Below are 14631 nucleotides of genomic sequence, written 5' to 3'. Positions count from 1 at the left end.
CTGATATGACTATTCTAAAGCAAAGTCCTTGCTCTATTCCACATTTTACTGCAGCTTCCAGGTTCACTGATGATGGAGAAATGGGTGGAAGAGAATGTTACGATGAGGAGATCGTGATTTTCCCCAGGATAGTGATTGTGGCCACATTTCATTAGGTGCTTGAAAAGAATTGGCATGCCATCAAAGACGTTTGCAAATTTCTACAATGTACTGTGGAGAGCATTCTAACTGGCTGCATCACTGCCTGGTATGGAGAGGGCCACTGCACGGGGTTGAAATAAGCTGCAGAAATTTATTACCTCATCAGCACCATCAGGGGCACGAGCCTCCCCAGCATAAAGGGCATCTTCAAGGAGTGATGCCTCAAAAAGGTGGCATCCATCGTTAAGGACCCCCTTCACCCAAGACATACCTTCTTCTAATTCCTACCATCAGGAAGGAGATACCGGAGCCTCACAGCACGCACTCAGTGATTCAGGAACACCTTCTTCCCCTCTGCTATCAGATTTCTGAATGGACGTTAAACCCACGAACGCTACCTCACTACATTTTTTTCTCTTTTTGCACTACTTGTTTAATTCAACTTTTAAATATATATGTAGTTCTTAGCAAAGGGTCACACCTGTCCCACAATGCGAAGTCAACTCCAGTGAACTGGGCGGTTGAAATCTACAGCGAGATCCAACAGCAAAGAAGGCAGTACTGCTAGGGCCGTGGAGAGCAAAGGGCATGACAAAGCACAGAAGACATCATGGTCATCCACTGCAACCAAGGAAGGCCCGAGTTTGAGAAGCATATTTCTACCTCTGGACCTGGACTCTCGAGGTCAGGAGAGTTGAACTGCCCCAATGCTTTTCCACTTTTAAAAACTCTCCTGCACAAGTTTCCTGCCATCGTTGGACACAACAGACAACCACTTCTTGCTGTGATTTACAATTTTTTATTGTTGTGTATTGCAACATACTTCTGCTGCTGCACGACTACAAATTGCATGACTTATGCCGGTGATGTTAGACCTGTTTCTGATTCTGATTATTCTATCAAATTTTGCTCAGTGTTTCACGAAAGTAGGTGTGAAACACTGCACTTTGGTCAGAGCCCTCAAAAGGGAATTAATATCCAAATGGAGAGAGGCTGCAAAGCATGGAGAGGTGAAGATTTTGCATTGCAGGAGTGAAAAAGAGTTAGAAGGTAGGTCCAACAACTATTTAAGGTAGCGCGTGGCACTGTGGCCTTTATTGCAAAAGGGTTGGAGTTTACAAATAGGGTGGTTTTTTTACAATTGCACAAGGTGTTGGTGTGGCTATGCCAGTAACACTGTGTGAAGGTTTGGTCACTTAATTTAAAAAGGGATATAACAGCATTGGAAACAGTTCAAAGGAGAATCATTGAGCTGAAAGGGTTGTCCTATAAAAAGCTATACAATTTAGCACTCTGTTCCTTTGAGTGTAGAAGAATGATGGAAAGAACCTTATTCAAATATACAAGATCCAAAGCAGACATCGAGATGTTTTCATTGATGGGAGAATCACAAACAGGAGGCTAGTTATTTAAAACTGAGTAAGGGTGTGCAAACCTTTATCAAAGCCGCTCACCCTTGGAACTTCCTTAAGAATAATCAAACTGTCCACTGTCTACTAAGGGAAAGATGGATGGACACTTGGCAATCATGTTTCATCATTTAGCTTATGAGTGGACATGACCACAAGTCCATCATGGGTAAAGACATCCCAAACATTGAGCACATCTGCAGGAAACACTGTTACAGGAAGGTAGCATCCATCATCAGGGACCCCCCCCACCACCCCATACACAACCCAGAAAATGCTCTCTTCTCACTGCTGCCATCAGGAAGAAGGCACAAGAGCCTCAGGACTCACACCACCAGGTTCAGGGACAGTTAACCATCAACCATCAGGCTCTTGAACTAAAGGGGATAACTTTGCTCATTTCACTTGCCCCATCCTTTAAATATTCTCACAACCTATGGACTCACTTTCAAGGATTCTTCACCTCATCTTCTCAATATTTATTGCTTATTTATTTATTATTACTTTCTTTTCATATTTGCAGTTTATCATCTTCTGCAATCTGGTTGAACGCCCAAGTTGGTACAGTCTTTCATTGGTTCTGTTATGGTTATTATTCTATGGAATATGCCCACATGAAAATGAATGTCAAAGTCATGTATGTACTTTGATAATAAATTTACTTTAAACTTTGGACAATGGAGATGAGGTCACAATCAGGTTGACCGTAACATTCTCAAATTGCAAATCAGGATCGAACAAGGTTGGGGGGGGGGGGGTGCAGGAGGGCTGTAAGGAACCAATCCCTAGTCAGAGATTGCACCCTTACAGAAGTTACATTTCTACAAGATGCTGGCTAGAAGTTGCTGCATTTACTGGACTTCAGGGAGGTGGGGATGATGAAGTTCCCCAAAATGGAACTGGGCCAAAGTGATTGAATTACAAAAGGCAGCTTGCATACTGAATCATTTGCATACAGAATGTTAAATAGGAATCTGATTACCATACTGAGATGGATTTGATAGGGTAGGTGCCATGAATCTAATTAATAGGGGATACTGGAAAGAGGGTGGGCAGTAGTACGAGGGAGAGTCTGGAACCCTAGATTCAAGCTCTGTGCTTCAGTGGTGCCTGAAGTTACCTCTGCCCACAAAGGGCACAGAAAATTCAGAACTGTCCTGCTTTCAGGTTAGAAGACAACGAAAGCTGTATTAGTATTGAAAAACATTTTACTTTTGTTGACGATATTAAAATTTACAGAATCAAGACAGTTAGATGTAGATCAGTTATAGCATGTCTGAATAATTCCAGGACCCACACATACGTTCCCACAACACACCATGACTCATTCACCAAGGTACCAATTGTTTGCATTGGTCCTTGAAACGTTACCTAGCCATTTTGTCTCATGTACAATTCTTTTCAATAACCAATAATATGTCTTGAATTAGTTTAACATTCTTAATGTACATTAATTCTTCAACACCAACTGTCTCGCTTTCGCTTGCGGCAGTGTTTTGTTGTTCTTCTCCACGCCTTGTGGAACATCAGGTTGTAACTTTGCCATGTCTTTAGCATTTGTTTTTTTAAATGAGGCCGAGTTGCTGGCTCGACGCCCAACCCAGCACAGATGGAAAGCATGCAAGGCGCTGGTTGGATTCGAACCTGGGATTATTTGCCTCGAAGTCTAGTGCTGGTGCCACTACACCGCTGGCCAGCAAGCAGTAATGTTTCGGGGTTCATACTCCAAAACACTCTAGCACCGTTCTGGAAAATTGACAACCTTGGCCACAGATCTTCTCTCTTCTGCTAAGAACTATCACATTGAAAATCTGTATCCTTGCTACATTACATGCACAAAAATAACATATTATTTCATAATACATTAACAAATTTTCAGAACTGCAGTTTCCTTAGTATAAAAATATTTGTCTTTCTGTTTGTTAAGAAAAGGGTTATGTATACAGTGCAAAAACTAAACAATAAAGGGAATTGCTTAACAGGCTCTAAATGGAGAGGTCACTTTGAAAAACCAACAATGGAATTTCAGTAAGTTTAATTCCTCATTGCCAGCATCGAATTGATGTCCCATATGAGATTCCGTAGCTGATCCATAATGTGCTTCAGTTCTTGGTTCTTCTGATGTAGTTTCTAAGAGAAGAAAAGAACAACGGTTGAAAACAGGGAATATTGTATTTTCCATTTACTACTCTGTGCTTCTACTTCTTCATAAATGAGAGATTATCCTCAGAATTATTCCAGAGTAGAACAAGGAACATTTCTCTGAGTAACCTGGCAATATTTATCCCTCAAATGAAACACAATCTTCTTCCCCAACATTTTTAACTCCAGACAACCACAATTAACTGAAAAAGAAATATTCGTAGTTTCTGGCTCTTGTTCAAACCATTGTTAATTAACCATCTCCACCTACAAGGACTGTTAGGGGAAGGAAGCTGTTTCCCACCCAAACTCCCTGCCAGCACCCAGGTCTCACCTTATATGAAGTGCTTGTACCGTTACACCGCTTACTTTTTAAAGATGTGTCATAAATGCACCTTATTATTCGTTAATTTATTTGTGGCAATATTGCTCCATCCACAAAAAGTGAAGTTTCCCAGTGGCTAACCATTTTAATTCCTGCCCCCATTCCTGTTCTGACATACCAATCCTTGGCCTCCTCTTCTACCACAATGAGGCTACTCGCAGGCTGGAGGAACAACACGTCTAGGTAGCCTCCAGCCTGATGGCATGAACATCAATTTCTCCTTCCAGTGATTTGTTTCACTCCCCCTTCCCTCTTTTCCTATTCCCCTCTCTGGCCTCTTATCTCTCCTCCTTGCCTGCCGATCATCTCCCTCTGTTCCATTTCTCCCATGGTCCACTCTCCTCTATCAGATTTCTTCTCAAACCCTTTACCTTTGCCATCCAAGTGGCTTCACCTATCACCTTCTAGCTAGTCCTCCTTCCCCTTCCTCCACCTTTTTATTCAGGCATCTCCCCCCTTTCTTTTCCAGTCCTGAAGAAGGGTGAACTATAACAATTGTTCATCCCAGTTTGGCAGAAGAATAATTCAAGGAAGGTAGTGCACCCGTGGCTGACAAGAGAAATTAGGGATAGTATCAATTCCAAAGAAGAAGCATACAAATTAGCCAGAGAAAGTGGCTCACCTGAGGACTGGGAGAAATTCAGAGTTCAGCACAGGAGGACAAAGGGCTTAATTAGGAAGGGGAAATAAGATTATGAGAGAAAACTGGCAGGGAACATAAAAACTGACTGTAAAAGCTTTTATAGATATGTAAAAAGGAAAAGACTGGTAAAGACAAATGTAGGTCCCCTACAGGCAGAAACAGTTGAATTGATTATGGGGAGCAAGGACATGGCAGACCAATTGAATAATTACTTTGGTTCTGTCTTCACTAAGGAGGACATAAATAATCTTCCAGAAATAGTAGGGGACAGAAGGTCCAGTGAGATGGAGGAACTGAGCGAAATACATGTTAGTAGGGAAGTGGTGCTAGGTAAATTGAAGGGATTGAAGGCAGATAAATCCCCAGGGCCAGATGGTCTGCATCCTAGAGTGCTTAAGGAAGTAGCCCAAGAAATAGTGGATGCATTAGCGATAATTTTTCAAAACTTGTTAGATTCTGGACTAGTTCCTGAGGATTGGAGGGTGGCTAATGTAACCCCACTTTTTAAAAAAGGAGGGAGAGAGAAACCGGGGAATTATAGACCGGTTAGCCTAACGTCGGTGGTGGAGAAACTGCTGGAGTCAGTTATCAAAGATGTGATAACAGCACATTTGGAAAGCGGTGAAATCATCGGACAAAGTCAGCATGGATTTGTGCAAGGAAAATCATGTCTGACGAATCTCATAGAATTTTTTGAGGATGTAACTAGTAGAGTGGATAGGGGAGAACCAGTGGATGTGGTATATTTGGATTTTCAAAAGGCTTTTGACAAGGTCCCACACAGGAGATTAGTGTGCAAACTTGAAGCACACGGTATTGGGGGTAAGGTATTGATGTGGATAGAGAATTGGTTAGCAGACAGGAAGCAAAGAGTGGGAATAAACGGGACCTTTTCAGAATGGCAGGCGGTGACTAGTGGGGTACTGCAAGGCTCAGTGCTGGGACCCCATTTGTTTACAATATATATTAATGACTTGGATGAGGGAATTAAATGCAGCATCTCCAAGTTTGCGGATGACACGAAGCTGGGCGGCAGTGTTAGCTGTGAGGAGGATGCTAAGAGGATGCAGAGTGACTTGGATAGGTTGGGTGAGTGGGCAAATTCATGGCAGATGCAATTTAATGTGGATAAATGTGAAGATATCCACTTTGGTGGCAAAAATAGGAAAACAGATTATTATCTGAATGGTGGCCGATTAGGAAAAGGGGAGGTGCAATGAGACCTGGGTGTCATTATACACCAGTCATTGAAAGTGGGCATGCAGGTACAGCAGGCGGTGAAAAAGGCGAATGGTATGCTGGCATTTATAGCGAGAGGATTCGAGTACAGGAGCAGGGAGGTACTACTGCAGTTGTACAAGGCCTTGGTGAGACCACACCTGGAGTATTGTGTGCAGTTTTGGTCACCTAATCTGAGGAAAGACATCCTTGCCATAGAGGGAGTACAAAGAAGGTTCACCAGATTGATTCCTGGGATGACAGGACTTTCATATGAAGAAAGACTGGATGAACTGGGCTTGTACTCGTTGGAATTTAGAAGATTGAGGGGGGATCTGATTGAAACGTATAAAATCCTAAAGGGATTGGACAGGCTAGATGCAGGAAGATTGTTCCCGATGTTGGGGAAGTCCAGAACAAGGGGTCACAGTTTGAGGATAAAGGGAAGCCTTTTAGGACCGAGATTAGGAAAAACTTCTTCACACAGAGAGTGGTGAATCTGTGGAATTCTCTGCCACAGGAAACAGTTGAGGCCAGTTCATTGGCTATATTTAAGAGGGAGTTAGATATGGCCATTGTGGCTACGGGGATCAGTGGGTATGGAGGGAAGGCTGGTGCAGGGTTCTGAGTTGGATGATCAGCCATGATCATAATAAATGGCGGTGCAGGCTCGAAGGGCTGAATGGCCTACTCCTGCACCTATTTTCTATGTTTCTATGTAAGGGTCTTGACCTGAAACATCAACAATTTATTCATTTCCATAGATGCTGTATGACCTGCTGAGTTTCTCCAGCATTTTATGTGTGTGTGTTCCTCTGGATTTCCAGCAGCTACAGAATCGTTTGTGTTTATAATACTTCATGACTTTGTGTGCTGTGTTTGAGTTATATGTTCTGTGTTGTGCATCTTGGCCGAGAGGCAGTGTACATGATAATAAACTTGTTTATTGAAATAACAATAAACTACTGCTCTTGCCAGAGGTAATGGTTCTAATAACACATATTTTCTCTTCCAAGTCCCTCCCAGCAGAGAAGGAAACCATAAAACCAATCAAATTCATGAGGTGCTACATCCACCACCCTTTCCGGCAATGAATATCATAACTCTCCCATCTTTAGAGTAGAGGGAAAAATCCTCAACACACCCACCCTCCCCTCTAACTTCTTTTTAAAGCAACTTAAATTTATTCAAAGTTCAAAGTGCATTTATTACCAAAGTTTGTACACATTATACGACCCTGAGATTCACCTCCTTACAGGCAGCCACAAAATAAGAAACCATTCAAAAAAAGACCAACAAACACCCAATGTGCAGAGAGGGAAAAAAAATCAAATCAAGCAAGCAATAAGCACAAAGTGTTCCGATCTAAAGTCCACAGAGAGATTCCATCCACAGACACTTAGTTCAGCGCAGAGCAGGATAAACGTCACAGAGCAATGAGCTGAACCAGGCCATCCCTTGCTTCACACCCTGACTCCCTGACCTTTTCAATCTGGCCCGGCGCCTTGATACATTCTGGGACCTGGACCCCATCAGCTCGATTCGGCCTGTACCCGACCCTTCCAATTCAGCCCAGCGCTTAAACTAATCGAACCTCGGGTCTTCCCTGCTCTCAGCAATGGGCCTGCTGCCTCACCTCTGCCGCATTGAATTGCCCCCAAAACCAAAGGAAAGTTCTAGGTTATTGTTTGCGATGATCATTTACCAGAAAAAAAGTGATTAACAGAAGTGTTTAGTTGTTTTTATTCTCCAGTCGTGCCGAAGGGTCTTGGCCCAAAATGTCGACTGTACTCTTTTCTATAGATGCTGTCTGACCTGCTGAGTTCCTCCAGCATTTTGTGTGTGTTGCTTGGATTTCCAGCATCCGCAGATTTTCTCTTCTTTGTGTTTAGTTGCTTTCCTTGTTTCATTGGCCACCAGCCAGAAATCGCTGAGATTCATCCACGCTATCTTAAACCAGACACCAACATCTCTGCAAGGAACGACTCCCCTATCTGACTTTCTGCTTCATGGAATTAAATCGCCCCTTGGCTTCCACACTTTGAATGAAAAGAATTTTTCCTCAGAACCAAACTCCCCTAGTTTATTTCAGGCTGTCATATGTCTTCACTGTACCTTTTAATACCATCCTCCTTGTAATATAATAAACATTTTTATTACTATTACATCTCTCTAATTCTCTCTTCTCTAAGGAGAACACTGTCGAAGAGTCAGCCGTACAGCTCAGAAACACTCCCTTCTACCCAACAGGCCCATTTACACTGAAGCCCCTTCATCTTCATTAGGTCCATACCTCGCCTGCCTAACCCTTGCCCACAGAAGTGTCTTTTAAACAGTGACTGTTTCAGGCTCAGGCGCTGCTCCTGACAAGTTCCATGTGTAAAAAGTTTCTGTGATTTGTAATGTCATGGTTTCAAATGCTGAACCAGCTTTCCCCATCTCACTGCATAAATTAAACTCCTGATCTTGAACACCTTGCTTCATATGCTCGGATACACAAAAACCTGGAATGTACTGGTACATTCTCGTACAGTGGCTCAATGCTGTTACAGCTCGGGGTGTTGGAATTCTGAGTTCAATCCTCATGTTCTCTGTAAGGAGCATCTGATTACTCTGGGCCTATACTCACTGGAATTCCGAAAAATGAGGGGTGACCTCATTGAAGCCTATTGAATGTTGAAAGGCCTCAGTAGAGTTGATGTGGAGGGGATGTTTCCTGTGGCAGGGACCAGAGGACACAGCTTCAGAATAGAGAGACATCCTTTTAGAATACAAATGAGAAGGAATTTCTTTAGCCAGAGAGCGGTGAATCTGTGGAATTCGTTGCCACAGGCAGCTGTGGAGGCCAAGTCATTGGGCATATTTAAGGCAGAGGTTGATACGTTCTTGATTAGTCAGGGCGTGAAGGGATATATGAAGGCAGGAGATTGGAGCTGAGAGGGAAAATGGATCAGCCACGATGAAATGGTGGAGCAGCTGACTTGATGGGTCAAAATGCCCTGATTCTGCTCCTGTATCTTACAGTCTAATGGAGCCTTACAAACTTACAGAGACAGTCTAATGGAGTCTCTGTACGTTCTTCCCACGGAATGCGTGGTTTTTCTCCAGTTTCCTCCCAGTGAACAGGCGTACCAGTAGGTAAATTAATTGGTCATTGTAAATTGTTCCTGATTAGATTATGGTTAAATCAAGGTTGTCTGTGTTTGCAGGGTAGTGCGGTTCGAAGAGCCAGAAGGGCCAATTCTGTACTGTATCTCCAAATAAAAAATAAAATAAATAACTTTACCCAGACGCTCCAACACAGGGACCAAATAACCTTTGGAAATTTCTTTCCACAAAGACGACTACTCTGACCTTTTTAACTGATTATTTGCAATTTGCCTTCAGGCATGAATTATCCAGTAATTGGGGAATTATCTGGCATTTAAAAGGGAAACCAAACTTAATGAGCAACCTTTGCAGAAATTGCACATGGTCCAATATGACTAATACCCACACACAGGGAAAAAAATAATCTGGCGTTTTAGCAAGGCCAAGAATAATTAGCCTGCTATAGTTTTACACTTGCAATCCAACAAGTCCTTGCAAATGTTCACTGATCTCCTGTTCCAACATCTGGCAAGCAGAATCCTAGAGCATCAAGTTCACAATCCAATGTGCTGCCAAGCCCAGTGAACTTTTTGGGGCAAAAGTGAAGTACCATCATACCCTCTCTGCTCTGGCAGAGGGACCCTGGAGCACATCCTCAACAGTTGGCCAAAAGCCCTGAAGAAGCCACCACTGCTGACATCATGACCAAGTGCTGAAGGCGGTGGCAGAATACATCCCCTCATCTGTTAACAACAGTAAGCACCTCCACCAACCCAGAAAGCCCAAAGCCTTTGTCAATGCTGGAGACCAACCGTTGTGATTTTCCCAATCTACCTGCATACTGATGTCCCCATGACTATTGTAACATTGCCCTTTTGGCATGCATTTTCTATCTCCAGTTATAATCTGTAGACCAAATCCTTACTGCTGTTTGGGGGTTTGTATGTATATAACTCCCATCAGAGTCTTTTTACCCGTGCAGATCCTTAGCTCTATCCACAATGATTCAACACCTTCTGACCCTATGTTACCTCTTTCTAATGATTTGATTTCATTATTTTACCAGCAGAGCAATACTGCTCCCTCTGCCTTCCTGTCTGTCCTTTCAATAAACTGTGTATCCTTGGACATTAAGCTTCCAGCTGTAATCTTCTTTCAACCATGATTCAGTGATGCCTACAACATCATACCTACCAATCTGCAACTATGCTACAAGTTCACCTACCTTATTCCGTATACTGCGCACAGACACAACTCCTTCAGTCCTGTATTCACCCTTTTCAATTGTGACTGCCATTTACGTTGCAACTCATCCTGTTGACTGCAATTCTGCCCTGTCAACAGCCTCTCCTCACTACACATGACCTCTGTTTGTAAACCAGCTACCTCATCTCAAGTACTATTATCCACCTTTCCTACAATACTTCTTGCATTGAAATATCGGCAGCTCCAGACCTAACCACACCATGCTCAACCTTTTGATTCCTAACTTCATCTGAGGTCTTACCAACATCTGCCTCCACAACCTCTCCACTAACTGTTCTGTCACTCCGGTTCCCCTCCCCCTGCAACTCTCGTTTAAACCCCACCGTGCAGCATTAACAAACCCTCCCAGTAAGATATTTGTCCCCCTCCAGTTCAGATGCAAACCATCCCTTCGGTACAGGTCCCACCTTCCCTGAAAGAGAGCCCAATGATCTAAAACACGTATGCCCTCCCTCTTATACCAACTCCTTAGCCACCTGGGGAGGAGAAGATGGCGATGCGACGCACCTGCGTAGCCGCTCCGAAACGATATCATATTTGTTAAGTAGGTACCGTGCACAATCCTGATTTGATGGAGACAATGTGAGAAGCACGGAGGAACATTTGGAGAAACTTCTGAAATGCCCGCTTTGCTGCCGCTGCTACTGTGCGATCGAGAATCTCCTGAGGGGAAGGCCCCAAATCCTCGGCTTTGCCTATTGCCTGTTGCTGGGGCCGGGCTCGAAGCGCTCGGCAGAGATGGTGCCTGGTGCTCGGTGTCGGAGGGCTGGTCGGAGGCTCGAAGTTTTCAGATGGACTCAAACGAGTTGGCTGTGGTCGGGTGCTTCCAGGATGCTGCATCGGCAAGTTTGCGGCGCTGGAGGTTCATGGCAGGAAGAGAGTTTCTCATCCTTCCACCGTCTGCGTGAGATGATGGGACTTTCGAGAGACTTTGAGACTTTTTTTTACTGTGCCCATGGTCTGTTCTTTATCAAATTACGGTATTGCTTTGCACTGTTGTAACTATATGTCATAATTATGTGGTTATTGTCAGTTTTTTTTAGTCTTGGTTTGTCTTGTGTTTCTGTGATATCATTCTGGAGGAACATTGTATCATTTCTTAATGCATGCATTACTAAATGACAATAAAGGAGGACTGCGTGTCCTCATAATCTAATCTAATCATATTAAACTGTATAATCTTCTTAGTTCTGGTCTCACTAGCACATGGCACGGGTAACAGTCCCGAGCAATACCTGGAACTGGCAGACTCGTGCCAGGGGGCACACTGTGAGCTTATAGAGGTGGAGTGTAAAAGTGTTGCTGGCTGCTTGCTCTGCAGAACCTACTCACCCCTGGCATAGCAGGGGCTGCAAAGCAGACCATCACAGACAAGAGAAAATCTGCAGATGCTGGAAATCCAAGCAACACACACAAAATGCTGGAGGAATTCAGCAGTCCAGGCAGCACCTAAGGAAAAGAGTACAGTCAGCGTTTCGGGCCGAGACCCTTCAGCAGGACTGGAGAGAAAAAGATGGAAGAGCGAAGGGAACCATCACAGAGGCTGCTGAGCGAGCCTCCAGATGGCTACGGTTACGGGGTGTGACCCATGGGCCAGTGCTGCTGGGACACAAAATGGGGTCCGATCAAACCTGGCTGGGTCACCCAGGCGAGAGTATCTGATGTTGAAAGACCTGGCACACCCGATGCCCCAGGTTACATCACTGATGATGTGTCCCAGCGCATTCTCGGATGTGTCAGCATCATCTAATCCCAGCTCAATGTAGAGCTGATTATTCATGTATAGAATTATCCACATATAGAATTATCCATGCATAGAATTTCCTTTGATTATCCATGCATAGAATCTGGTGGTCAGAAAATAACAGAAAAAAATCAAAGGAAGTGGAAGCAAGCTGGAGAGGAGAGTGGGTTTGTCCCAGTGGGAGACAGAAATGGAAAGGCTGGCAATTAATTATTCTAGTCTAAAAATATTTTTGCTCTTCAGAAAATGGTTATATAAACAGTACCTATCACAGACTGAAGACAATCCAAAATGCATTTTGATTACGGAAATGTTACCAAAATGTTTTGCAGGAGCTGTAACATCTAATTAGCTTATAGTAAGCCTCACAGCCTACAAATTATAATACATTCTACCGTGTGAACTATACGGCAGATTTTGATGAGGACACAAGCAAAGTGGTCCTGCACTTCAAATTATATCACTTTTTTTTAATGGAAGATCCTTCTCATCTGACGTTTTGCCCAGTGTAATATAATTTAAGTGCACAGTCTAGATGCGACGTTATTTAGGAAATGTGTTCAATTAAGCTGTGCTAACAGAGAAAATTCAGACAAGTTTTTCTCTTTTCTCCATCCTGCCAGTTGCATACATTTTTAATCTAGAAACACAAAGCATCTGATACAATACTCCAGCAGACCTTCGTAATTTGATCAGACAAGTTCAAATATCTGCTCTATTTTGTGAATTTTGAGAAAGTAAAAACATAACCACATCTGACACTTGCTCATCTATTGCAGACCAAGTTATCTATCTATACAGACACATACATACACACACATACACTTACTTCATACATGGACACAGATATATACTGTACAGTCTAAAAGTCTTAGGCGCATATATACGGTTAGGGTGCCGAAGACCTTTGTACTGCACTGTATTTCTCAACATGGAATGGAGAGTGAGTTTGTTAATCTGGCAGGAACAAAGAATGTTGGGAATGGTGAGGTTAGAGAGCCATGGGAGGGGTGTGGTACAGGTGACTGTGAAAGCGTGCTGGGGCAGAGGGTCGGGGTGGGTGCAGACACACCCAGCCCTGAGACACCAGACAAGGTCATTTGATTCTAAGCAATTGGTTGATTTATCATTACAGAATGTCTCTCTCTTGCTTCCTGCTCCCTCCTCCTTTTCCCAAACATGATTCCCCTCTCCCTGCCCCCTTCCCACTCTCTATCTACAATAGAGACCCATTTCAGAATCAGGTTTATCATCACTCACATATGTCATGAATTTTTTTTCTTTAAAAAAGCTGCAGTACAGCACAACACATAAAATTGCCGCAGTACTGTGAAAAAGTCTTAGGCACCCTAGCTACACACACAAAAAAAACTTATTTTACTGTTAATTCATTCCCATTCCAAGCAACTTATAATAAAAATCAAGTTAGCTGAAGCAACACATAGCATTAAAGTCACTCCAGGTTATCAGTTAAACCACACAACCATAATCATAGCACGATACAGTGTAAAAGGAAGTTGTTGAACTTTGCTGCTGTGATAGAGTTTGGCACAATTATCTAATTAATTCTACTTCCAGTTCTTCTCAGAATCCTCCAACTTTTATATTTTAATCTATTCATCCAACTTTTCGGTGAATGAACATTTGAACCATCTTTTCCAGTCATGCATTCCAGATCACAACTTGCTGTGCAAAATAAACCTTGGGTTGAGCTGGTTCTAATTCTTTGGCCTTCCGGACCATACTTGGGCAATGCTGGATGCCACAATCCCTGTTGATGGTGATCAACATGTTCCTGCAAATGTAACGGGGTTCAGATAATTTCAAGGTCAAAATCAAACTCTACCTGAAGGATTTCTTGGTACTCTGTATTTGTTAAACCCCCAACAGCTGGAATGTCCGAAGGTCTGAAAGTCTCCTCGCCCACAAAAGGTATTAACTGTGGACAGAAGATGACAGCAGAGTTTATAAAAGAACAAATTTAACCAAATAGCCACTCCTGCCTATCCTTCATTCATCAGGTACATGTCCAATGTAGACTCCAACTCTATTTATCCAATTTCACTCTGCTTAAAACCCCACAGTCAACAAAAATCCTTGTCTTCAAACTTTAGACTGAATCCCAGTATCCACAACCACAAGAGATTCTGCAGATGCTGAAAATGCAGAGTAACACACAAAATGCTGAAGGAACTCAACAGGTCAGGTAGCACCTATGGAGGGAGATGAACAGTCGATGTATTTGGGTTCTGGTTGCATCATGGTCTGCACGGCAGTTTGAATGCACGAGAATGCAAGTTACAGCGAGTACTGAATTCAGCCCAATACATCACAGGCACATCCATTCCCATGATCAGAAGCATCTATTTGGAACACTGTCTGATGACAGCAACATCTATCAAAGATCCCCACCATCTGGGCCATGCCATCCTCTTGTAATTACCACTGGGCAAGAGATACGGAAGCTTTGGGTCTCACACTACTAGGTTCAAGAACGTATATACTGCCCTTCACCCATTTATTTATTGAACCAACCCTAATCATTAACCCAGTCTAGAACACAAACAACTTTGCACAATGGACTAGATTTTTT

The 14631-nt window shown here is 43.1% G+C and overlaps 1 protein-coding gene across 1 annotated transcript in view; it reads right to left on the bottom strand.

Annotated features, from left to right (window-relative positions):
* Positions 1 to 951: 951 nt before the first annotated feature.
* LOC134338086 (mediator of RNA polymerase II transcription subunit 30-like) overlaps positions 952 to 14631 on the bottom strand; it is a 31506-nt gene continuing 17826 nt past the window's right edge. Inside the window, exons 4-5 of the mRNA XM_063033621.1 lie at positions 13885 to 13977; positions 952 to 3680 (exon numbers count right to left, since the gene is read on the bottom strand). Coding sequence (XP_062889691.1) covers positions 3585 to 3680; positions 13885 to 13977 — 189 coding nt within the window. The 3' untranslated portion in view covers positions 952 to 3584. The remainder of the gene's footprint in view (positions 3681 to 13884; positions 13978 to 14631) is intronic.

The sequence above is a fragment of the Mobula hypostoma genome, chromosome 26, assembly GCF_963921235.1.
Source record: "Mobula hypostoma chromosome 26, sMobHyp1.1, whole genome shotgun sequence".
NCBI classification, from domain to species: Eukaryota; Metazoa; Chordata; class Chondrichthyes; order Myliobatiformes; family Myliobatidae; genus Mobula; species Mobula hypostoma.
The sequence above is the reverse complement of the archived record's forward strand: the minus strand, read 5'-3'. Positions and strand labels throughout refer to the sequence as shown.